Consider the following 26,665-nt stretch of genomic DNA (forward strand, 5'->3'; position numbering starts at 1 on the left):
TTGGGTTTTATATATATATTGGCTGAGGCAATTGAGGTTAAGTGACTTGCCCAGGGTCATACAGCTAGGAAGTGTTAAGTGTCTAAACTCAAATTTGAACTCAGGTGCTCCTGACACCATCTAGCTGCCCCCTGGGTTATAGAATTGAAAAATGGCCTGAATCTCTCCCCTACATTTGTAACATTCTACTTTGCATCAAAATTGCTTGTCTGTCTCTTGGTATTCCCTTTTCCCCCATCCTTTGAAAAGGAGGCAGAGGGAAAGAACCATCTAAATTTCATGAGAACAGGTTCTATGCCCAGTCTATATTTGTATAAGGAAGGTCCAGAATCTAAGATAAGAGGCAGGAATAAAAAAGAAACAACAGTAATCAGCTATTATCCTTTCCAGAGTTGTTGGACTCATTCCTATAATCACATTTCCTGTCCCAAGCACCAGAAATTGTACACAGTAGGAGTTTAAGTTTAAATAAACATGTTTTGAAATGAATTGAACCTGTTCAACTTGTGCTTTCTCCATTCCAACTTGTCTTTTTGCTTCTCAAACTCAGATTGCCTGTCTCCTTTCCATTCTGACTTCAAGTTCTAGATTCATAGATGGTTGCAAACAGATTCCTGGCAGTGTCTCATCCCCTCCTCTTAGTGAATAACTCTTAACAGTCCTATCATTCTATGCTTTGAGATACATTCTACCTCAAAGAGTTTCTTTCTGTGATTCCAGTGATGCCATTGAACTTGAAAATAAGAAAAACCATTATTTCATTACAAATCTGTCTGAAATAAGGATTTTGCCTGGCTCTAGTGCCTGCCTGAAATTTCTAGGGTCTTTTCTATTTGCTGGAAAATGGAAATAATCTGGTAGGGCAAATGTAGCATTTCCAGACACTCATTATCCTTCATTCTGGACCTTTTATTCTTTCTTCCTTAGCTATCTTCTTTTTCTATCCTTTACTTCTTCCTTCTTTGAGGACCCTCTTCTCTCCTCCTTTGTGCCTGCCTCTTCATTGGATGTGATATGAATAGAAATAAATTTCTTTTTTATTTTTTAACTCTAGAAATGTGGAAAAATTGGGACACTAATCCAAGGTTGGTGAAATTGTGTACTGATCTAATTACTACTACTACTAGGTCTGTATCTAAAAAAAAGAAAAGAAAAGAAAAAAAAAAAGAAAGTAAAAAGATCCAAATGAATCAAAACATTTCTAGTTGTTCTTTTCACAGTGGTAAAGAATTGGAAATTGAAGTATGTCCAGTTGAGGAATGGCTGAACAAGTTGCAGTATATGTATGTAATGTGATGTAATACTATTGTGTGAGAAGAAATGACAAGCAGGACCATTTCAGAAAAACCTGGCAAGACTTATATGAACTGTTGCAAAATTAAATGAGCAGAACCAGACAGCTGGTACTGTTGAAGTACACAGTACTTCAGACACAGACTGAATTGTACACAGACAGCAATATTAATGATCAACTATGTTTGACTTAAGATGCTCTGATCAATATAATAATCCAAGATAATTCTGAAGAACTTAAGATAAAAAAGTTATCTAGTGTCAGAGAACTGATCTAAGTAGAGATTAAAGTATAATTTTTTTCTGTCTATTCACTAGTTTTGTATTCCTTATGCTTAATTTTTTAAATGAATGGATTTTTAAAAAATTTCTCATCTAAAAACTAATTGAAACTAGTTATAATTTGCTTTACCACATATCAGTTTATTAGACCATGGGTAACTTAGAACTTTTCTAGAAATCATCCCAGTACCGCTAACTTCACAGGGTTTGTTGTGAAAATCAAATGAGAATAAAAAGCACTTTGAAAAACTTTAAAGCACTATACTTTATTATTATTATTGCTCTGGCTTGTATATGAGCCTTGTCTATTCAGAGGTTCAAGGTCTTTTTAGAAATCAGATTTGGTTTTCCTTCTCCTTTGCTGCCCTCCTGTGGTTATACTGAATCATAGCCTCCACTTTTGTTCTAATAGCCCTAGAGCTACTTTTCACTCAGTAAGTTAAAACAGGGTCCTCTGGCTCATTCATAACTTGATAGGATTTGTAAGTGGAAGGGATTTTAAAAACTATCTAATCAAAATCTGTTCATTTTATGGATAAAGAAACTGAAGCTCAAAGAGTAAAAGTTATATAGGATTTATAAGTGGAAGGGATTTTAAAAACTATCTAATCAAAATCTGTTCATTTTATGGATAAAGAAACTGAAGCTCAAAGAGTAAAAGTTATATGCACAAGGTCACACAAATAATAAGTAGCAGATTGAGGGCTTTATTCTAAACCCAGCTTTCCTTCAACCACATTACACTACCCTTTCACGCTCTCCTGTGTGATGTTTTGTTGCTTAAGTGGCCAAGATCCTCCCTCTCAATACATAATATTTTGTTGTATAATTCTCTAGAATACTGAGCATTAAAGCCATTAAGTGTTGGTGTTATAACACCTTGTAAACTTGTAATCAATTACCATGTCAGAACTATATCATATCTGAACTTTGTGTCTTCTTAAACAAAGCATTCCTATCCATTATAAGTGTTCAAAAAGTGCTTATTCTTTTGAGACTAAAGACAAAATCTTTCAGAGCTTCAGTTTTCTGTTTTCTCATCTGTAAAGAGGGCATAATGATTGTTGTACTGTTTTTTCTTTGCGGATACTTGTAAGGAAGACATTTTACAAACCTTAAAAAGTGGTACGTAAGGAATCAAAACTGTAAGGAGTATCTAAGGAACACAACCACTAAAATGGCTTACTAGTTTCTTCAAGGATAAATTTTTTATCTCAGTTTCAAATCTAATTTCAAAGCATAATGACTACTTTAGGGCAGGGCAGATGTCATCCCCAACCGAATTTAATTCAAGATTTAATGCAACCACAAAATGTCATTGCCAGTAGCAAAGCCCACTTCCTCATTAATTTAATCAGAATTTTGCCCATACATGACATCTGAAATATTTTAACAACAAATTGACAGCGTAATGGGACTTAGAAAGAATATGTTATCTTCTAGGGCTAAGCCTCTGACCAAGAATATGCATAATGTCTGCTTAAGTAATTACAACATTTATAAAGTCAACAAAATTTTAATTATAGAATCTTTGAGTTTTAGAGCTAGAAGGGACTGCTGGGATCATCTAAAGACAGTTTCCAGAATAATGTCATGTGAATGCTAAGTAAATATTGATTAGTAATGACAACAAAAATATTATGTAAGAGATTTTGAGGCAAATAAGTTATTTCCTGTTTATACAATTTTGAAGACAATTTTCTGTGAGACACTCAGTGATTCAACACTTTATTGATTTAATCTAAGAAATGTTAAGAACGTTTAATTTTACATATAACAAAGGAGTTTACAAAGAAGAGGCAAAAAGCCAAAGGACACAAGGAACAAAAATAAACATATAGATATGTGCCTCAGAAAACAAGTCTCCTATTTGTACTTATTCACCCCTATACCAGTAATCCCTTTCCCTAATACTTCAATCTATTTCCAGATCACTATCCTCACTGAAACCAGCAGTTGGGTTATGAATTGATGACAGCAATACCATTTCTTTTTCTGGGAGCAAACCACATTCTTGTAAAAATGCTTCCAGGTCCACAGCAAAGAAATCTTCTCCAAGCTGATCAGTGACTCGGACAAAATTACCAATTAATTCTCCTCCCTTATAAATCAGCAATGCAGGAAGAGCATTATTGGTGAAGCGGGAACTGGCTCCAATGAGGGAGCTCTTCACTCTGCAGAATTTGACAGAGGTGTATTCAGCAGCAAGGCAGATCATGCAGCCATTCATTGCTTCTGCCCCAGGGATATCATCTTCATAAATGTGAATCATGATGAGTGTGCTTTTCTGTTCTTTATCAACTGTGTCCAAAAATGCTTCCCCACTGGTGATCTCAAAGACTTGCCTGAACTGGTGGTGCCCACTATGCAGCTGTTGCCTCATCTCATCCATTCGCTGCTTTCTGTATTGCTGTAAAAACTCTTCATCGTCCTGCTCCTCTTTCATCATGCCATACTCCTTCAGAGTCATCTGCAACAGGATTGAGAGGTTGATAAATAGAGTGCAGCAATAAGCATCCCACAAATTACATGCAAGTATTATCTATACTGGTCAACAATGCAAAGAACGTCTTGGTCTCACACACAAAGCACAAAGGCACAAAGCATCACTGAAAGCCTCAAAGTCACACTCTTGCTCACAAACTCTTCACTTCCAAACTGTTAGAATTTGAAATGTGTGCTGAGATAGATGGTTTTCAAGAACACAAAATTTGTCACCTAGTTTGCAACCCTTTGGGGATGATTCTCTCTTCACTTCTTGAGACTATTCTCAAGGTAAGACTCAAATGTAATCACTGGCCCATAAATGAAGCTTTTCCAGGCTGGTAAAACATGTAGAGCTTCTATGTTCTAGGTCTAACCTTCCTATGGTCACTAGCAGACCACCACAGACACCAGGGGACTATTCAAACTTCAGTCTTCCTTCTGTATTTTCTACCCTCCTCAATATTCTCTTTCCTGTTCTCAAAGTACAGAGAAGTTTGTGACCTTCAATTTAAGTCCTCTTGGCAACTCAAGAAATATAAGTTATTAATGACTTTAAAAATAGGTATAAGTCAACTAAAAATACCCCAAATGATGAGAACAAAATAATCATATTCCCTAATATCTCCAACTTGCTAACACAGGATCAGGCAGTCATCTAAGATCAGACTAGCTCAGCAATATTTTTGACCCCTTTTTCTACAATTTTTACGTGGAAGGCTTCCTTTGTAACCAAATGTTTCCCATAATGTTGTTTTGCTTAATATTTTTCTGTGGAACCAATAAAATTTTAGTTGAAGTATGAATGTATAATAAAAATAATGCTCATTTTGGTAGTATTCAGTACATGTGAATTTTCATGCCTAGCGATAATGGAATCACATGAAATGGAGAAAACATGTGCCATTGTTTGAAAAGAAAAAAGGGCCATTAAGTGGTTAAAATAATGATGTCATATTTCTTTATGGAAGAATAATCTATGCTGGAAAGGATCTGATAGGTATCATTAAAGACAAAAATGACCATAAGAGGATTTAGAGACATGAATCATGACACAAGATCAAGAGAGATAAAAAGGAACTTACAGGCCAGAATTAACCTCCTTCACTGTACAGATGGGTAAACAGAGGTTAAATGTTTTATCTTAAATCACCCAGCTACTGTCTAAGATAGGATTTGAATTTGGGTCTTCCCGACTCCAAATCCAAAACTCTGTCCACCCCAGTCTCAGCAGCGCACATGTGATCAAAAAAGGAGAATGGGATCATCACAAAAAGCAACCAAGTCAAAGTATGAACTGCTTCTACTAAGGATTCACAACATAACAAAGTCAAAAATTGCAACAAGTGAGATGTGAAAGGGCTGGGGTTTGCAGAGATCAAAGGAGAATACCCACATCACCTACCACAACAATCACCACCACTATATCATCATCATTTTATCATCAACATCACTAGTATTTCTTTCACACCTTAAAAGTTTGCAATAAGACCAATCTGAATTCGGGGTTTTTTGGTTTTTTTTTTTTTACTCTCTGGACCTGGTTTTCTATGCATTGTACCAAGAGAAAATCACTGGAAAATCCAAGTGCCCAGAAATCCTCTTACAAAAGATCTGTGAAGTGAGTAGTATAATTATTATTCCCTTTTACAAAGAAGAAAATAAAGGTTCAAGAGAAATGACTTGCCCAAAACCATATAGTTACTCTCATGTACACACACACACACACACACACACACACACACACACACACACACACACACGACTAGGACATTTTCAGGTATTAAACTTTTTGGCTTTAAATAAAACTGGTAGAAAATGTACAAAAATCATCACCCCAAAAAAATCACCCCAAACTCATTCTCATCATTCTCTACAACAAATAAGAGTAACATTTTATTGTTATTCCCACGTGGCTCAGTGGAGAGAGAGCTCTGCATCTGGAGTCAAAAAGCCATGAGTTCACATTCAGACCCAAATACTTATTAGCTGTGTGATCCTGAGCAAGTCACTTGACCACTGTTTGTATCAGTTTCTCCCTTCCCCCATGCCTTCCCCTAGATGGCAAGTACTCCAATATATGTTAAACATGGCAAAAATATATGTTAAATTCAATATATGCATACATATTTATACAATTATTGGACTGCACAAGAAGAATCAAATCAAACAATTTTTTTTTAAAAAAGAAGCAAAATAAAATACATACAAGCAACAACAAAAAAGTGAAAATGCTATGTTGTGAACCACATTCAGTTCCCACAGTCCTCTCACTGAGTGGAAGATAGCCCTCTTTATCAGTGAACAACTGGAACTGGCTTAAATCATTTCATTGTTGAAGAGAGCCACATCCATCAGAATTGATCATTGTATAATCTTGTTGTTGTTGTGTATAATAATCTCCTGGTTCTGCTCATTTTACTTGGTATCAGTTCATATAAGTCTCTCCAGGCCCTCTATGAAATCATGTTGGTGGTCATTTCTTACAGAACAATAATATTCCATAACATCCATATGTAATAATTTATTCAGTCATTCTCCAACTGATGGGCATCCACTCAGTTTCCAGTTTCTAGCCACTACAAAAAGAGCTGCCACAAATATTTTTGCACTTGTGGGTCCCTTTCCCTCCTTTAAGATTTCTTTGGAATGTAAGCCCAAGGGAAACACTGCTGGATCAAAGGGTATGCACAGTTTGATAACTTTTTGTAGAGGGCCAGAAATCGGGAGAAGTATACTTGAAACAAAGTATTAACTCAGTGGAATTGATGAGATGATGGTTCTCTAGTTTATATATACTTAGTACTTAGTATGGTGATGTAATGGTTCTCTAGGTCACACTTATTCAGTATGCTGTAATGATGTAATTGTACTAAGATATATAAGGGTTGAGAAGGACTGGAAATGAGATATTCTATCTTTGACCATCCTAGTGGCTCTCCTGCCTCCTCCACTAAGACTGGACTGGTACTGAGATTCTACAGAAAGCTAGCCCACACATTACAAATTTTTGAGCATAAGTCCCAACTGCTCTCCAGAATGACTGGATTCCTTCAGAATTCCACTAACAATGAATTAGTGTCCCAGGTTTCCCACATCCCCTCCAACATTCAACATTATCTTTGCTGCCATCTTACCCAATCTGAGAGGTGTGTAGTGGTACCTCAAGAGTTGTCTTCTTTTGCATTTCTCTGATCAATTGTGATTTGGAAAACTTTGTCATGTGACTAGAAATAACAGTTTCATTTTCATCACCTGAAAATTGTCTGTTCATATCCTTTGACCATTTATCAATTGGAAAATGGCTTGAATTCTTATAAATTTGAGTCAATTCTTGCTATTTTAGAAATGAGGCCTTTATCAGAACCTTTGAATGTAAAAATGCTTTCCCAGTTTGTTGCTTTCCTTCTCATCTTGTCTGCATTAGTTCTGTTTGTACAAAAACTTTTTAACTTAACATAATCAAAATTATTAATTGTGTGATCAATAATGATCTCTAGTTCTTCTTTGGTCACAAATTCCTTCCTCCTCTGACAGGTAAACTACCCTATGTTCTTCTAATTTGTTTATACTATCATTCTTTATGTCTAGATCATGAAGCCATTTCAACCTTATCTTGGTATACGGTGTTAAGTGTGGGTCAATGCCTAGTTTCTGCCATATTAGTTTCCAATTTTCCCAGCAATTTTTGTCAAATAGTGAATTCTTATCCCAAAAGCTGGGGTCTTTGGATTTGTCAAACACTAGATTACTACAGTCATTGACTATTTTGTTCTGTGAGCTAAACTATTCCACCGATCGACTACTCTATTTCTTAGGCAATACCAAATGGTTTTGAGCACCACTGCTTTATAATATAGTTTTAGATTTGGTACAGCTAGGTCACCTCCATTTGATTTTTTTTTCATTAATTCCCTTGAAATTTTTAACCTTTTGTTCTTCCAGAGGAATTTAGTTATTTTTTTCTAGGTCAGTAAAACAGTTTCTTGGGAGTTTGATTTGTATAACACTAAATAATTAGATAAGTTTAGGTAGAATTGTCATCTTTATTATATTTGCTCAACCTATCCAAGAGCATTTGATATTTTTCCAATTGCTTAGATCTGACTTTATTTGTATGGAAATGTTTTGTAGTTTTGCTCATATTGTTCCTGACTTTCCCTTGGCAGATAGATTCCCAAATATTTTATGCTATCAATAATTAAATAAAATGGAATTTCTCTTTGTATCTTTTGCTATTGGGTTTTTTTAGTGATGTATAAAAATGTTGATGATTTATGTGGATTTTGTATCCTGCAACTTTGCTAAAATTGTGGATTATTTCTAATAGTTTTTTAATTGATTGTCTAGAATTCTCTAAGTATACCATCATATCATCTGCAAAGAGTGATCATTTGGTTTCCTTATTACCCACTCTAATTCCTTTAATCTCTTTTTCTTCTTTTATTGCCAAAGCTAGCATTTCTAATACAATATTGAACAATAATCGGGATAGTGAGCAACCTTGTTTCACCCCTGATCTTATTGGGAATGGTTCCAGTTTATCCCCATTGCATATGATACTTGCTGATGCTTTTAAATAGATGCTACTGACTATTTTAAGGAAAAGTCCAATTATTCCTATACTCTCAAGTGTTTTTAACAGGAATGGATGTTGGATTTTATCAAATGCTTTTTCTGCATCTACTGAGCTGATCGTATGGTTTTTGTTAATTTGGTTCTGGATATAGTCAATTACACTAATAGTTTTCCTAATATTGAGTCAGCCCTGCATTCCTGATATAAATCCTACTTGGTCATGGTATATTATACTGGAGATGACTTTCTATAAATTCTTTGCTAATATTTTGATGAAGATTTTTGCATCAATATTCATTAGGGAAATTGGTCTATAATTTTCTTTCTGTTTTGGTCCTACCTGGTTTGGGTATCAGTACCATGTCTATGTCATAAAAGGAATTTGCTAGGAGTCTTTAATTCCCTATTTTTTCAAATACTTTATATAGTATTGGAATTAATTGTTTTTTAAATGTCTGATAGATTCACATGTAAATCCATCTGGTCCTGGGGATTTTTTCTTAAGGAGTTGATAAGGAGTTGATTAATAGCTTGTTCTAATTTTTTTTCTAAAATGGGACTATTTAAGTAATTTATTTCCTCTTCTGTTAATTTGGGTAATCTATATTTTTGCAGGTATTCCATTATTTCACTTAGCTTGTCAAATTTATTGGCATAAAGTTGGGCAAAGTAACTCCTAATTATTGCTCTAATTTCCTCTTCATTAGTGGATAGTTCTCCCTTTTCATTTTTTAGCCTAACAATTTGACTTTCCTCTTTTTCCTTTTCTAATCAAAGGTCTATCTACTTTGTTGGTTTTTTTCATAAAACCAACTCTTAGTTTTACTTATTAATTCAATAGTTTTTTTGTTTCAATTTTATTGATATCTTCTTTTATTTTTAGAATTTCAAGTTTGGTATTTGATTAGGGGGTTTTAATTTTTTCTTTTTTCTAGCTTTTTTAGTTGCAAGCCCAATTCATTATTCTTCTTTTTTTCTATTTTATGCAAGTAAGCCTGTAGAGATATAAAATTTCCCCTTATTACTGCTTTGGCTGCATCCCACAAAATTTGGTACATTGTGTCATTATTGTCATTCTCTTTTCATTCTTTAGGGTGAGATTCTTTATTTTCCAATTACTTTTTGGTCTAGTTCCCCCTGGCCTTTCATTGAATGCAATTTTTATTGTATCATGATCTGAAAAAATGCACTTACTATTTCTGCCTTGCTGCATTTGATTTTGAGGTCTTTATGTCCTAATATATGGTCAATTTTTGTATAGGGTTCATGAATTGCCAAGAAGAAAATGTCCTTTCTGTCTCTATTCAATTTTCTCCAAAGATCTATGATACCTAACTTTTCTAGTATTCTCTTTATCTCCTTAACTTCTTTCTTATTTATTTTGTGGTTCGAGTTATCTAATTTTGAGAGAATACGGTTGAGACCTCCCACTATTATAGTTTTGCTGTCTATTTCTTCTTGCAGCTCTCTTAACTTCTCCTTTAGGAATTTCCATACTATACCACTTGGTGTATATATGTTTAATATTGATATTGCTTCATACCCTTTATCAAGATATAGTTTTCTTCCTTATCTCTTTTAATTACATAAATTTTTGCTTTTTCTTGCTCAGTATGAGCTCAGTATGGCTACCCCTGCTTTTTTTTTTTTTTACTTCACTTGAAGTATAACAGATTCTGCTCCAGCCTTTTATCTTTACTCTGTAAATATCATTCTGTTTTAAATGTGTTTCTTGTAAACAACATATAGTAGGATTCTGTCTTTTAATCCAGTCTGTTATCCACTTATGCTTTATGGGAGAATTCACCCCATTCACATTTATGGCTAAAACTACTAATTCTGTATTTCCTTAAATTTACCCTAAATTATGTTTTCCTCTTTGCTTTTCCCCTTTCCCTCCTCCTCAGTATTTTACTTATAAGCACTACTTGTCTCAAGCACCCCTCCCCCTTTCCTAATACTTTTCTTCTACTATTTCCATTTTCCCTTCTATTTAGATTATCCTTTCCCTTGTCCCCTTTCCTCTCCCACTTTTTTAAAAGGTGTATCAGTTTCCTGTAAAATACAAGTACTGAGAACACCCCTTAAAGAATTATGAAGCTCAAAAGAGATAAACAGCATTTAATAAATGCACATTCTCTCTTATTATTCAGTATCTTCTTTAGTATTCCTTGAAAATGCTTGTGTCATGTGTTGGTCATCCTGCCATCTAGGAGAGGGGGTGGGGGGAAGGAGGGGAAAAATGGGAACAAAAGATTTGGCAATTGTCAATGCTGTAAAATTACCCATGCATATAACTTGTAAATAAGAAGCTATTAAAATTTTTAAAAAAAGAAAAGAAAAGAAAATGCTTGTGTCAAAGTTACCTTCCCATTGATTTTATCTTGCAGTTCTTTCTGTTTCTGTTTGTCATCCTCTTCATCCAAATGAGACCTACAAGTCATAGATAACTTCTTGATAAGCCTTTCCATTTCTCGACACTGTTCTTCTCTCTGTTCGGTTTCCAGTTGCTTAAATCTGCGCCAGTCATTGATAACACCTTTTGGACCTGATGGCCAAAGATACCACAGTAAAAGTAAAAATCATTAGTGACTGTGATAGAGTGGAACAAGTGTGTTGGCTCAGAAAGAATTATCTGAGACAAAAAGGGGTTGAAGTTAAGAGAAATGGTTTACAATCAATTGTGTCACTTATTGATGACATGATCTTAAGCAAATTATTTCATTTCTATAGCTGTCAGTTCTTTTATGTAAAATGAGAAAACCAAACCACATGTTTTCAAAGGTGCCTTCCCAGATATTACATTATATTCCATGTCCTAATCAATAAATAAGAGAAAATCATATTTACACTACCTAGTTCGCAAAATCATTGTGAGATATAGGTTATTGTATATATAACCTATCTCTAGATTAGCCTCTTTTCTCTAAACAAAAGGCTTGGCATCATAATTCAAAAAATTAAAAAAAAAAAAAAGAGACTATTCCTATTCTACTCAATCCTACACTTCCATCCTCTCAGTGCCAATCTCCATTCTGTCCTTTGCTGTAACCTCAAAAGAGGAAGCCCTTATCCCAGTCAACTCCAACCTATCTTCTTGTGCTCTTGATCACATTCCCTTCTGTCTGCTCTAAGAGCTCATCCCTTCAATCAATTTCCACCTAAATTTCAATCTTTCCTTAACCACTGGCTGATTTTCCATCTGTCAAGATATATTCCATTTTAAAAAACACAAACACAAAAAACTTTCAGTTAAGTCAACCCCACAAGAATTTATCCTATATCTCTCTTCTCTTCATTGACAAACTCCCAGAAAAGGCTGTTTATATTCATTCATTGCCTCTACTTCCTCACTTCTCATTAACTTCTCAAATCCTTTTTCACTAATATTTTTTCCAAATAAATGTAAATATAATTTTTGACATTCATTTTTGTAAAATTTGGTGTTTGAAATTTTTCTTCCTCCTTCCCTTACCTCTACCTCCCCCCCCCCCCGCCCAAGGCAGCAAGCAATATACAAATACAGGTTAAATCATATTTCTGCCATGTTGTACAAGAAAAAGCAGATCAAAAGGGAAAAAACCATGAGAAAGAAGAAAAAAAAAAAAAAACATTCAAGCCAGCAAACAAACAACATGAAAACAGAATGCTTTGATCCATATTCAGTCTCCATAGTTCTCTCTCTGGATATGGATATTTCCCATCCCAAGTCTATTGGAATTGCCTTGAGGTGTTGAAGAGAGCCAAATCTGTCACAGCTGATCATCACATAATTTTCTTATTGCTTTGCACATTGTTCTCTTGGTTCTGTTCATTTCACTTAGCATCAGTTCATTTAAGTATTACCAGGCTTTTCAGAAATCAGCTTGCTCATCATTTCTTATAGAACAATATTCCATTAATGTATTCAATTCAATAAAGATTCATATACTATAACTTATTTAGCCATTCCTCAACTGATGGGAATCTACTTAATTTCCAGTTCCTTGTCATTACAAAAAGACCTACTACAAACATTTTTGCACATATGGATCCTTTTCTCTCTTTTATGACTCTCTCTAGGATACAGACCCAGTAGAGACACTGTTAGATCAAAGGGTCTGCAGTTTTATAACCCTTTGAACATAGTTCCAAATTGCTCTCCAAAATGGTTGGATCATTTCACAACTCTACCAACCATGCACTAGTATCCCAATTTTCCTAAATCTCTTCCTACATTTATCATTATCTTTTCCTGTCATCTTAGCCAATCTAGGATATGAAGTGGTACCTCAGGGATGTCTTAATTGCCATTTCTCTAATTAATAGTTATTTAGAACATTTTTTCATATGATTAGAAATGGCTTTAATTTCTTCATCTGAAAATTGTCTGTTCATATCTTTTCATCATTCATCAATTGGAGAATGGCTTATATTGTTACAAATTTTGAGTTAGTTCTCTATATATTTTAGAAATGAGGCCTTTAAAATGCAAATTAAGACAACTCTGAGATACCACTACACACCTGTCAGACTGGCTAAGATAATGGAAAAGATGATAAAGTTGGATAAAAAGATGACAAATGTTGGCAGCGATGTGAGAAAACTGAGACAGTGGTACATTGTTGGTGGAACTGTGAAACAAATCCAACCATTCTGGAGAGCAATTTGGAACTATGCACAAAGGGTTTTCAAACTGTGCATATCTTTTGACCCAACAGTGTTTCTAGTGGGATTATATCCCAAAGAGATCTTAAAGGAGAGAAAGGGACCCACATGTGCAAAAATCTTTGTGGCAGGCCTCTTTGTAGTGTTTAGAAACTGGAAACTGAGTGGATGCTCATCAATTGGAGAATGGCTCAATAAATTATAGTATATGAATGTTATGGAATATTATTATTCTGTAAGAAAAGACCAACAGGACAATTTCAGAGAGCCCTGGAGAGACTTACATAAACTGATGCTAAGTGAAATGAGCAGAACTTGGGGATCATTATATACGGCAACAACAAGACTGTACGAAGATCAATTCTAATGGACATGGCTATATTCAACAATGAGATGATTCAAACCAGTTCCAATTGTTCAGTGATGAAAAAAGCCATCTATATCTAAAGAGAGAATCGTGGAAACTGAGTGTGGACCACAACATAGTATTTTCATGATTTCTGTTGATGTTTGCTTGCATTTTGTTTTCCTTCTCAGGTTTATTTTTTTCTTTCTAGATCTGATTTTTCTTGTGCAGCAAGATAACTGTATAAATATGTATTCATATATTGGATTCAACATCTATTTTAACATATTTAACATGTATTGGACTACCTGTCAGCTAGGAGAGGGAGTGGGGAGAAGGAGGGAAAAATTTGGAACAGAAAGTTTTGCAAGGGTCAGTGTTGAAAAATTACCCATGTATATGTTTTATAAATAAAAAGCTTTATAAATAAATAAATGAACAAATAAACAAATAAAGGAATGAATGAATAAATGGATAAATGAATGAATAGATAAATAAATAAGTGGAGCCTTTACCAGAACCTGGTATCATTACGAAAATCAAAAAGGAGGGGAAAAGATCCATATTAGCAAAAATGTTTACAACAGCTCTTTTTGTGGTAGCAAAGAATTGGAAATTGAATAGATGCCCATCAACTGGTGAATGGCTGAATAAGTTATGGTATGTGAAAGTAACTGAATACTGTTATTTTATTAAAAAAAAAAAAAAAAAAAAAGCTGATTTTACAAAGGTCTAGAAAAATAATTCAAACTGATGCTGAGCAAAACAAGCAGAACCAGGAATACATTGTACATAGTAATAGCAAGACTGCATTATTGGCTGCATTATGATCTCTAATCCCTCATCCCCTCAATTCTTTCCATCACCCCATGCTGAATATTCTTCCCCATCACATTTTGACCCTTTGGTGACTCATTTCTTCTCTATACTGACCATTTCTTCCAAGTCACTTTCCCCTTATGCTACTAAAGATCTTGCTCTCCCACTATCCTCTCTACCTTTACTCCTACTCAACTTGCTGCTGAACAAAGCTGAAGAAAATTATGAAAACATGCCAGCTAATAGAAAATAAATCCACATAAATCATCAGCATTTTCATAGATCACTAATAAAATCCAGCTGCAAGAGATACAAAGAGAAACTCCATTTAAAATAACTATCGATAGTATAAAATATTTGGGAATCTATCTACCAAGGGAAATTCAGGAACTATATGAGCAAAACTACAAAACACTTTCCACACAAAGTCAGATCTAAGCAATTGGAAAAATATCAAGTGCTCATGGATAAGTTGAGCAAATATAATAAAGATGACAATACTACCTAAACTAATCTATTTATTTAGTGCTATACCAATCAAATTTCCAAGAAACTATTTTACTGAACTAGAAAAAATAACAAGATTCATTTGGAAGAATGAAAGATCAAGAATTTCAAAGGAGTTAATGAAGAAAAAAGCAATGAAGGTGGCCTAACTATACTGAATCTAAAACTATATTATAAAGCAGTGGTCATCAAAGCCATTTGATACTGGCTAAGAAATAGACTAGATGATCAGTGGAACAGGTTAGGTTCACAGAACAAAATAGTCAATAACTATAGACATCTGGTATTTGACAAACCTAAAGGCCTCATCTTTTGGGATAGGAACTCATTATTTGATAAAAACTGCTGGGAAAATTGCAAACTAGTGTGGCAGAAAGTAGGCATAGATCCACACCTAACACTGTATACCAAGATAAGGTCAAAATGAGTTCATGATCTAGACATAAAGAATGATACTATAAACAAATTAGAAGAACATATGATAGTTTACCTCTCAGACCTATGGAGGAAGAAGGAATTTGTGACCAAAGAAGAACTAGAGATCATTATTGATCACAAAATTGATAATTTTGATTAAGTTAAAAAGTTTTTGTACAAACAAAACTAATGCAGACAAGATTAGAAGGGAAGCACTAAACTGGGAAAACACGTTTACATCCAAAGTATCTGATAAAGGCCTCATTTCTAAAATATATAGAGAATTGACTCAAATTTATAATAGTTCAAGCCATTCTCCAATTGATAAATGGTCAAAGGGTATGAACAGACAATTTTCAGATGAAGAAATTGAAACTCTTTCTAGTCACATGACAAGGTTTTCCAAATCACAATTGATCAGAGAAATGAAAACGAAGACAACTCTGAGGTACCACTACATACCTCTCAGATTGGGTAATATGACTGGAAAAGATAATGAATGGAGATGTGGAAAAACTGGGACAATGATACATTGTTGGTGGAACTGTGTACATTTCCAACGATTCTGGAGAGCAGTTTGGAACTATGCTCAAAAAGTTATCAAACTGTGCATACCCTTTGACCCAGCAGTGTTTCTACTAGGATTATATCCCAAAGAGATCTGAAAGGAGGGAAAGGGATCCACATGTGCAAAAGTGTTTGTGGCAGCCTTTTTCATAGTGACAAGAAACTGGAAACTGAGTGGATGCTCATCAATTGGAGAATGGTTTAATAAATTATGGTATGTAAAGGGCTGAAACTATTGAATTCAATGCACTGAGGTCAGGACTGCCGAGCACTTGAAGCTAAGTACTGATTGGACAATACTCTATGGGCATATGCTTGGAAAATGGTCCTTTTTATCCATACTGGCTCATACTCATTGGTGTATAAAGGATTGTAGGAGGGACTAAGGGCTGGAGTAAGACTATCAGAGACACACTCTCGGCAGTAGACAGCAGTCCTGGAGATTCTCCTTCCATCCTGTTCAATCTTGAGTCTAAGACCAAGAATAAATACGAACTTTTGCTTATCCTGACTCTGGCTGATTTTGAGGTATCCTGGGTGCTAGCGTAGTCGTTACAATGGCATATGAATGCTATGGAATATTATTGTTCTGTATGAAATGATCAGCAGGACAATTTCAGAGCGGTCTGGAGAGACATGAACCGATGCTAAGTGAAATGAGCAGAACCACGAGATCATTATACACAGCAACAAGAAGACTATACGAAGATCAATTCTGATGGACGTGGCTCTGTTCAACAATGAGATTATTCACTTGTTTAGTGATGAAGAGAGCCATCTACACCCAGAGAATGTGGAACAAAACATAGTATTTCTTACTCTCTCTGTTATTTGCTTGCATTTTGTTTTCTTTCTCAGTTTTTCTTTTCCTTCCTTCTTGATTGGATTTTTCTTGTGCAGCAAGATAACTATATATATATATATATATATATATATATATATATATATATATATATATATATATATATATATACACACATATATTTGGATTTAACATGTATTGGACTACCTGACAGCTAGGGTAGGGGGTGGGGGGAAGGAGGAGAAAATTTGAACAAAAGGTTTTGCAAGGATCAATGTTGGGAAAATTACCTATGCATATGCTTTATAGACAGACAGATAGACAGAATGACAGATAGACAGAAAGACAGATAGATAGATGAAAACATGTCAGCTAGGTCCTTTGCAAATTTATGTTATTTATTATTAACTGTTCACTGCTGTTAGGCAATCCTTTTATACCTCCCACATTTATTCTTTATTCCACTTACCACAGCAGCTTTTCCAAACCTTTTTATTTTACACCCTGTGCCTCTGCTCTTCACCTTCTCAGGTCAGAACTTTGCCTAGGATTTCACTGAAAAAACTGAGGATATTGACTAAGCTCCTTTATCTTATTATCTCATGTCACTCAAATGACTTCTGCCACTATTTCTTGCTTCATCTGTCTCACTTGAAAAGGTGGCTCTTCTTGCCAAAGCTAATCCTTTTTCATGCCCAAGCATTCCTATTCCATCCCATCTTCTACAGCAGATTTCCCTCTCTGTCACTAATGTTCAATTATTCCCTCTCTACTAGCTGCTTCCCTAAAATCTACAAAACTCTAATACCCTTTCTCAATTCTTATCACATGAGGTCAATTGAATCTCTTGAAGCTAATGATCTCATCCAATATATGCAAGGGATATATTAAATGAGAGAAGTGGGTACAGAGGATAAGATATATTAAATAAGGAGAGAAGTGGGTACAGTATTCTTATCTCTCTTATCTCTACACCCACTTCTCTCCTTATTTAATATATCCCTTGGATATATTGGATGAGATCATCAGCTTCAAGAGATTCAATTCACCTCTATACATATGATTCTTGAATCTATTTATTCTACCTCAAACTCTCTCTCTCTTCACATCTACTTTCAAATCTCCATCTGTCTATTAGATATCTCAAACTGAATATCCTGTAGATATCTTCAACTCAAAATGTTCAAAGCTGAACTCATTGTTGTAACTCCAAAATCCTTCCTCTTCTGCCCAACTGGATGATAGCCCCACCATCCTCCCAGTCCCTCAGACTTACAGTTTTAACTCTTCACTCTCTTGCCTCACCCTATTCAATATTTGATCAATTTTCCTTCTCGTACTCTGAGACTTCTTAAGGGCTCTCGGCCTTCCTGAGAAGTCAGAGGGAGGTAACAACCTGTGTTGAGATTGGAGCAGTGATATCAGGTGGAAGAGTGATATCAGGTGGTAAACTACAAAGAATAGCAAATTGTTTATGTGGTCCCACGTGCACAGTGTTGTTTTTGTTACATAATAAAAAAAAGGGAAAGTCCTTGAAATAAACAGACTCCATTTTTGCACCATCCTCAGGAGGCCCACTTCATCACTTCTTCACTAGGATATTTTAATCACCCCAGTGTGGGGGGTTCTAGAAAGCAAGTTATGTTTTGTCACCCCAACTTGGAGGCTCTAGAAAGCAGGACACAACACTTTTTCATCTATAATATTGGTAGTTTGGTTTTCTTCTTTCCTTTTTCTAATCAAATTAACCAAAGATTTATCTATTTTCTTGTTTGTTTGTTTCTTAAAATCAGCTCTTAGCTTTTGTTTATTAGTTCAATAGTTTTCTTTCAATTTTATTAATCTCTCCTTTGATTTTCAGAATTTCTAATTTGATATTTGAGGATTTTTAATTTATTTTTTTTCTAGCTTTTTTAGTTGCATGCCCAATTCAGTGATCTTCTCTTTCTCTATTTTCTCTTTTTTTATGTAAGCATCTAGAGAATTAAAATTTCTCCTAAGAACCGTTCTGGCTGCATTCCATAAGTTTTGATATGTTGTTTAATTTTTGTCATTCTCTTGGATGAAATTATTATTTCTATGATTTGTTGTCTGGCTCATTTACTCTTTAGGATTACATTACTTAGTTTCCAATAATTTTTTTCTCCATTTTTCCATGGTCCTTTTTTTTTTTTGCATCATGTAATTTTTATTGCATAATGATCTGAAAAGAATACATTTACTATTTCTGCCTTTCTACATTTGACTGTGACGTTTTTATTTGATTTGGTCAATTACTGTGTAGATGTCATGTACCTGAGAAAAAGGTATATTTCCTTTCAATTCAATTTTCTCCAAAAGTCTATCTTACCTAACTTTTCTGAAATTCTATTTACTTCCTTAACTTTTTTCTTGTTTATTTTGTGCTTAGATTTATGTAGTTCTAAGAGAGGTTGAAATTCCCCACAATATATAGCTTTGCTATTTCTTCTTGCAACTCGCTTAACTTATTCTCTAAAAATTTGGATGCTATGCCACTTGGTGTATATATGTTTAGTACTGATAGAATTTCATTAACTATGGTATCCTTTAGCAAGATGCAGTTTCCTTTCTAATATCTTTTAGTTAGACCTATTTTTGTTTTTGCTTGAACTGAGGTCAGGATTGCTATCCCGGGTTTTTTGTTTGTTTGTTTTTTAACTTCAGCTGAAGCATAATAATAGATTTTACTCCAGGCTTTTACCCTTTACTCTTCAAATGTGTTTCTTGTAAACAATATTTTGTAAAATTCTGGCTTTTAATTTACTCTACTATCTGCTTCCATTTTATGGTAGAGTTCATCCCAACTCACATTCACAATTAAGACTACTAACTCTCTACTTCCTATCCTGTTTTTCCCAGGTTATACTTTTCTCTCTCCTTTCACCTTTTCCCTCCTCACTAGTGTTTTGCTTCTGACCACCACTTTCCTCTATTTGCCCTCCTCTTTTTCAGCCTCCCCTTTTCTCATCCTTTTCCCCTTTTACTTTTGCCCTACCTTCTATTAGATTTCTCCTTTTCTTTTCCCCTTTGCCTTCCTACTTCCCTATAGGATGAGACAAATTTCTATACCAAACCAAGTATGTATATTATTCCCTCTTTAAGCTAAATCTGATGAGATTAAGGTTCAAACAAAGCTTATCCACTCTTCCCTTTTCTCCCCGCATCTGTAATAGATCTTCTAGGCTTCTTCACGTGATGCAATTCACCCCATTTTATCTCTCCTTTCCTCTTCTCCCAGTATCATCCTTTTTCCACCCCTAATTTATGTCATCACATTAAAATTAATTTAAACCTACACCTTCTAAGGATAACGTTTCTAAAAGCCCTGACAGTTCTCAAGAATTACAAGCATTACCTTCCCATGGAGGGAATACAAACATTTTAACCTTTAAAAAATATACTTTTGGAGGCAGTTAGATGGCACAGTGGATACAGCACCAGTCCTGAAGGCAAGAAGACCTGAATTCAAATATGGCCTCAGACACTTAACACATCCTAGCTGTGTGAACCTGAGCAAGTCACTTAACCACAAATGCCTCAGCCCCCCCAAAAAAAGAAAGAAAAATATATACTTTTTTCTTCTTCCCTGTCTATCTTTTTATGCTTCTCTTGAGTCTTGTATTTGAAGATCAAATTTTCTCTTCAGCTCTGCTGTTTTCATCAGAAATGATTGAAAATCCCCTATTTCATTGAATGTCCATCTTTTCCCCTGAAAGACAATGCTTAATTTTGCAACTTTGTTGATTCTTAACTGTAATTCAAGCTTCTTTGTCTTCCAGAATATCAAATTTCAGGCCCTCTAATAGTTTAATATGGAAGCTATTAGGTAGTGAGTAATCCTGATTGTGGCTCCTCAATATTTGTACTGTTTCTTTTGTGTGCTTGCAGTATTTTTTTCTTATTCTGAAAATTCTGGAATTTAACTACAATATTCCTTGCAGTTTTCATTTTGAGGTCTCTTTCAGGAAATGATTGGTATATTCTTTCAATGACTATTTTGCCCTCTGATTCTAGGACATGAGTGAGGGCAGTTTTCCTGGATGATTTCTTGATTCTTGAAAGATAATGTCCAGGATCTTTTTTTCATCATGGCTTTCAGGTAGAGTCCAATAATTCTAAGATTGTCTCTCCCAGATCTATTTTCCAGGTCTGTTGTTTTTCCAATGAGGCATTTTACGTGTTTTTTCTTTCTTTCTTTCTTTTTTTTTTTGGTGGCGGGAGAGGTTTCTTTCACTGATTCTTGATGTCTCATTGAGTCATTCGCTTGCATTTGTCCAATTCTCATTTTTAGTGAATTATTTTCTTCACTTAGCCTTTTTACCTCATTTTGCATTTAGCCAATTGTACTTTTAAAGGAACTGTTTTGTTCAGTGGATTTTTTTTTTCCACTTCACCAATTCTGTATTTTAAATCATTTTCTTGGGGCAGCTAGGTTGTGCAGTAGATAGAGCACCAACCCTGAAGTCAGGAGGACCTGAGTTCAAATCTGATCTCAGATAGTTAACACTGACTGTGTGACCCTGGGCAAGTCACTTAACCCTAATTGCCTCAGCCAAAAAAAAGAAATTTTCTTTTTCCCTTTCACCAATTCTAAATTTTAATAAGTTAAAAAAATTATTTTCTTCAGAATTTTTTTCCATTTTGCCAAATTTATTCTTTAAGCAGTTGTTTTCTTCAATTTCTATGTGTCTTTTTCCAAGCTGCTGTTTTATTCCCCAAAATTTTCATAATTCTCCTGCATAATTTTCTTTTCCCCATTTTTTTTCTATCTCTTTTGAGATTCTTTTTGAACTCTTCCAAGAGAGCCTTTTGAACTTGAGACTAGTTCATATTTTTCTTTAAAGCTTCACCTGTAGTTATTTTGCCTTTACTGTCCTCTCCAGAGTTTGTGTTCTGATCTTTTCTGTCTTCACAGTAGATGTCTATGGTCAGAGCTCTTTTTGGTTTTTTGCTCATTTTAAAAAGTTGAGCTCTGCTCTAAGGCACAGGAAACACTGTCCCAAATCTCTTTTGCAGAGGGACAAGAGCCTCTTACTGAATGTGATGGATGGGCCTGGGCAAGACCCACCGTTATTCTGCGGTTCGGGGGCTCACGATTTGCTTTCTTTGGCTATCTTAGAGGAATCCCAGCAAGCTGCTGATCCACCGGCCTTGTGAACAAGAAGAGAGTAGCCAATACTATTGTACACTGACTAAGAGTCCCATTAGGATTCCCTATGCCAGGTTTCACTGTCCTGCAACTGTGACAGGACATGTTTGCCCTGCTTAATTGAGACAGACCTTTTCTGAAGTCCTTCCAAGATATCTTAAAGCTAGAAAATGATTATACTCTGAAAGTTTGTGGTTTCTGTTACTCCAAAGAATAAATTTTAATAATAGGTTAGTTCCTTTCTTCAAAGCAAAGGACTTGGTCACAAAATTTAAAAAAAAAAAAAAAAACTGAGACCATCCTTATTATAAGAAATTGTGCATTTTAATACTCTCAAAGTAATACTGTGAGAAGACTGGCAAGACCTACATGAACTGATGCTAAGTGAAATGAGCAGAACCAGGAAATCATTATATAACCTCAACAACGATACTGTATGGGAATGTATTCTGATGGAAGTGGATTTCTTCAACAAAGAGATCTAACTCAGTTTCACTTGATCAAAGATGGACAGAAGCAGCTACACCCAAAGAAAGAACACTGGGAAATGAGTGTAAACTGCTTGCATTTTTGTTTTTTTTTCTGTGTTATTTATACCTTCTGAATCCAATTCTCCCTGTGCAACAAGAGAACTGTTTGGTTCTGCACACATATATTGTATCTAGGATATACTGTAACCTATTTAACATGTATAGGACTGCTTGCCATCTGGGGGAGGGGGTGAAGGGAGGGAGGAGAAAAATCAGAACAGAAGTGAGTGCAAGGGATAATGTTGTAAAAAATTATCCTGGCATGGGTTCTGTCAATAAAAAGTTATTAAAAAAAAAAAAAAAAAAAAAAGGAAAAAAAAAGTAATATTGTACACAGAAGCTGGCACATAGTAACTATTTATTAAGTGTCTATTGACTGAAATTTAACTGTATGTTCCAAGGACATTTTGAATTAAATATTCTTCTTCTTTTATATAATATAATCGTTCTCTCTGGGAGAGCAGGTTTCTTGGGGAGGTTTCTCTGGAGGCAGCCTTAGTTTCAGTTCAAAGTAATAATCACTTCAAATGTAGCCAGCTGATAAAATCCAAACATCTTATTTTCTCCTTCCAAGTCTTATCTCTTTCCTTGGGCCCAGTTACTCTCTCCCTCCTTGGTTCCAAGAACTCTTGCAGCTTATCTTTTAGCTCTTCCAGCTTCTGCCTCTAGCTCAACTCCAACTCGTGGCTTCTCAATCTCCAACTGACGCTCCCCTCTCAAACTTTTCAACTAAACTGAATGACTGACTGAAGCTTTGAGAGCTTCTTATATATGATCTCTTAAAGGTGTAAACCCAAAGGTTGACTCCTTCTCTGAGAGAGTGGGATTGTGGATTTCTGACTTGTGAATCTCCTGAACTTGTGAACTCCAATGTGTGAGCCAATGTGTGAACTCTCAAAGGTGTTAACTTAAGCATTGTTTCTATCAATACTAGTGACTTAATACCTTGTAAGGATTTGCTCTAATGTGTGAACCAATAAGCATCGTATCAATTCCATTGAGTTAACACTAGGATTCTAACAATGTCCAAAATTAAAATTTTCATCATTATACCCGAAATCTAATCATCCTTCTCCCTAGCTTTCCTATTTCTTTCAAGGACACTAGCATCTTTTCTTAAGTACAGAACTTTGATTTAGAATATTTAGGTTGAGGATCTGAATGATGCTTACTTGTATACTGTTTTTGGTACTGACTCTGATGCACAGTATCATAAAAACTGATACTATAGCCACTAATAATGTTAGATAACCCAATCTTGGCTATTTTTTTATGATTCCACTCAGCTAAGTGAATTACTGGAAGGGATCTTGGAATTTAATCCAATCACTTCAATTTGCAGACTAGGAAACTGAGGTGAAGAGAAATCATAGAATCTCATGACTTATAAGAGAAGGTAGTTTTTCTGACAACAAGGCTACTGTTCTTTCCATTACATCAAATTTCTTGAAACCCTTGACTGTCCTGGAGAAAAGGCAATGTGCTAAAGGAGAAAAAATACTGGTCAGAAGAAAATGAAATTAGACTTGAGATTAAGTCTTCATTACTCTTTTTACAATGAAAAAATATAATTAATATCATAATGAAAATAGTTATTGTTATCCAAATTTGGGGATATAATCCACTCATTCATAGCTTAGTACTTATAAAAACAATTTGCGTTTATCATTTTGTGTGGGCCAGAAAATCACAAAAGTGATGAGTCCAATAGAGTTTTCCAGTACCTGTGTTAACTGTGATACCATCCCTGGACATTTCAGTCTCTCCAGGAACAGAATCACCCAGTGCCACATCTTTATTCTTGTCTTCCCTCTCACTATCTTCATCCTCACTGCTGCTATAGTAGTATTGCAGCTTCTCCCCAAGCAGTTTATCATCCATGGTGGTCATGGTGTCTAAGGACAGAAAATCACAGAATCTCTGTTATCAAGGACTTCAGAGTTCATCTAACCAAATATCTACTTGAGCAAAAACTCCATGTATAATAATAATTACATAAGCATTTACATAATTCCTAAAGATTTTCAAAACACTATAAGCATATGTTAATGCCTAAATTCTCACAACAACCATGGGTAGTAGTTTTTATTGTTCTCCCCATTTTATAAACAAGGAAATTAAGACTGAAATTTGCCCAAAATCACACAGCTAGGAAATGTCTGAGGCCAGATGCCAACTCTGATCCAAGTCCTGGGTGCTATCTGCTTCTCATAGGTATGAGATAGCATAGTAAACCTTCATCTTTGGCTATAGATCTTCTAAGTCATGAGAAATTCACTAACTTCTAAGGCAGTCCATGCCATTGTTGCATAGCTCTGAAGGTATTTAGAAAGATTCTGAACTGAAACTTGTCTTTCTGTAATTTCTGCCAAATGGCCCCAGTACTGCCCTCTAAAGACAAGTAGATTGAGTTTAATACATCTCCCACATGATGGTTCTTTAGATATATTTGCTTTAATTGCAAAGAATACTGGTATTGAAATCAGAATAGTGTTTGAGTCCTAGCTCTGACATTTTCTATCTGTGCAACACTGGACAAGTTTTAAAGTGAGAATAATAATAGTTATGCCACTTACCCTCATAACATTAATGACAAAAGCATTTTATAAATCTTGAAATACTACACAACTATAAATTATCATTTTTTGTTATAATTGAAGTTAGAAACAATATATAGTAGTGGAAACAGCCCTAAACTTAGAGTGAGGCTTAGGTTTTAATCTAAGTTTCACAATTTGCTACCTGTGTAACTCTGGAAAAGTCACTTTCCCTTATAGGGCCTCAGTTTCCTTAACTGTAAAATGATAGGAGTGAAAAACAGAACATTAGTAATCTCTTTTCCTGAGGTAGATGCAAGATGGCAGAGAAAAGGCAAAAACTTACCTGACCTCTCCCCTAAAATCTTCCCAATATCTTTAAATAATGCCCCAAATCAAATTCTGCAGCAACACAATCCACAACAGGCTGACATAAAACAATTTTCCAGTACAATGTTATTAAGTTGGCAGGAAAGATCTGTCACACCAAGGTGAGAGTGGAGCACAGTGTAGTGCAGGTTGCGCTAGTGCAAACACTGAGAGTGATTCAATCAGCAGCAATAGTGGCTGCTTTTGGAGTTCTAGATTGCAAGGATCCCTTTGCTAGCATAAGGCTGTTGTTTTACCCATATTTGGATCCAAGTCAAAACTCTGAATAACAATTCTAGGATGAAGAATAGTAGTAGCACACCAGAGCTTACAGCCACAGTAGAGCAAAACCCTTAACAGTTCCAGGGCAAAGAAAAGTGCTTATAGTAGATCACAGAAAAAAATACAGACCAGAAGAGTAGTAAACACACAACTTTGGAATAACTAAAAACTTACAGGTCCCTAGAAAATAACTGACAAAAATCCCTGAAGGTTGGAACAGTCAGTGCACCCTTCACTCTGGAAGCAGAGCCCTACTTCAGCAAAGATATAAAAGTCAAGAAATAGGGTGCAACTATTGGTGGAGTTCTGAACTGATCTAACCATTCTAGAGAGCAATTTGATACTATACCCAAAGGGCTATAAAACTGTGCATACCCCTTTATCCAATAATACCACTGCTAGGTCTATATTGCAAAGATAACCAAGAAAAAAAGATAAAAGGACCTATTTGTACAAAAATATTTTTAGCAGCTCTTTTTGTAGAGGCTAAGAACCAGAAATCAAAGGGATGCCCATCAATTAGGGAATGGCTAAGCAAGCTATGGTATATGATTGTAGTGGAATATTATTGTACTATAAGAAATGACAAGCAGGATGATTTCAGAAAAAATCTGAACTTACATGATCTGATGCAAAGTGAAATGGGTGAACAGAAGCAAAATGTTATACACAGTAACAATACTTTATGATAAAAAATTGTGAATGACATAGCTATACTCAGCAATACTAGGATGATCCAGGATGATCACAAAGGATTCATGATGAAATATATAATTTGCTTCCAGAGAAAGACTTGATATTGTTTGAATACAGATTGAAGCATACTATTTTTCACTTTCTTTCATGCCTTTTTTTTAATTCAAATCTTCTTGAACAAAATGACTAATATAGGGATAGCCAGATGGTGCAATGGATAGGGCACTGGCCCTGGAGTCAGGAAAATCTGAGTTCAAATATAGCCTCACACACTTAACATTTCCTAGCTGTGTGACCCTGGGCAACTCATTTAATTCCAATTGCTTTGCCAAAAAAAAA

The 26,665-nt window shown here is 35.0% G+C and overlaps 1 protein-coding gene across 6 annotated transcripts in view; it reads right to left on the bottom strand.

The window, feature by feature from the left end:
• Window positions 1–3,290: 3,290 nt before the first annotated feature.
• The window catches only part of PDCL (phosducin like), a 31,691-nt gene continuing 8,316 nt past the window's right edge, over window positions 3,291–26,665 (bottom strand). For 5 of the 6 annotated variants that reach the window (XM_051979593.1, XM_051979594.1, XM_051979590.1 and 2 more), the window contains 3 exons: window positions 24,167–24,337; window positions 11,004–11,185; window positions 3,291–4,045 (listed from right to left, as the gene is read on the bottom strand). In XM_051979593.1, the coding sequence (XP_051835553.1) occupies window positions 3,491–4,045; window positions 11,004–11,185; window positions 24,167–24,332 (903 nt within the window). In that variant the 5' untranslated portion in view covers window positions 24,333–24,337 and the 3' untranslated portion in view covers window positions 3,291–3,490. Of the gene's footprint in view, window positions 4,046–11,003; window positions 11,186–24,166; window positions 24,338–25,184; window positions 25,243–26,665 lie in introns of those variants that run through there. The other variant, XM_051979592.1, reaches the window with a different exon arrangement.

The sequence above is a fragment of the Antechinus flavipes genome, chromosome 2, assembly GCF_016432865.1.
Source record: "Antechinus flavipes isolate AdamAnt ecotype Samford, QLD, Australia chromosome 2, AdamAnt_v2, whole genome shotgun sequence".
NCBI lineage: Eukaryota > Metazoa > Chordata > Mammalia > Dasyuromorphia > Dasyuridae > Antechinus > Antechinus flavipes.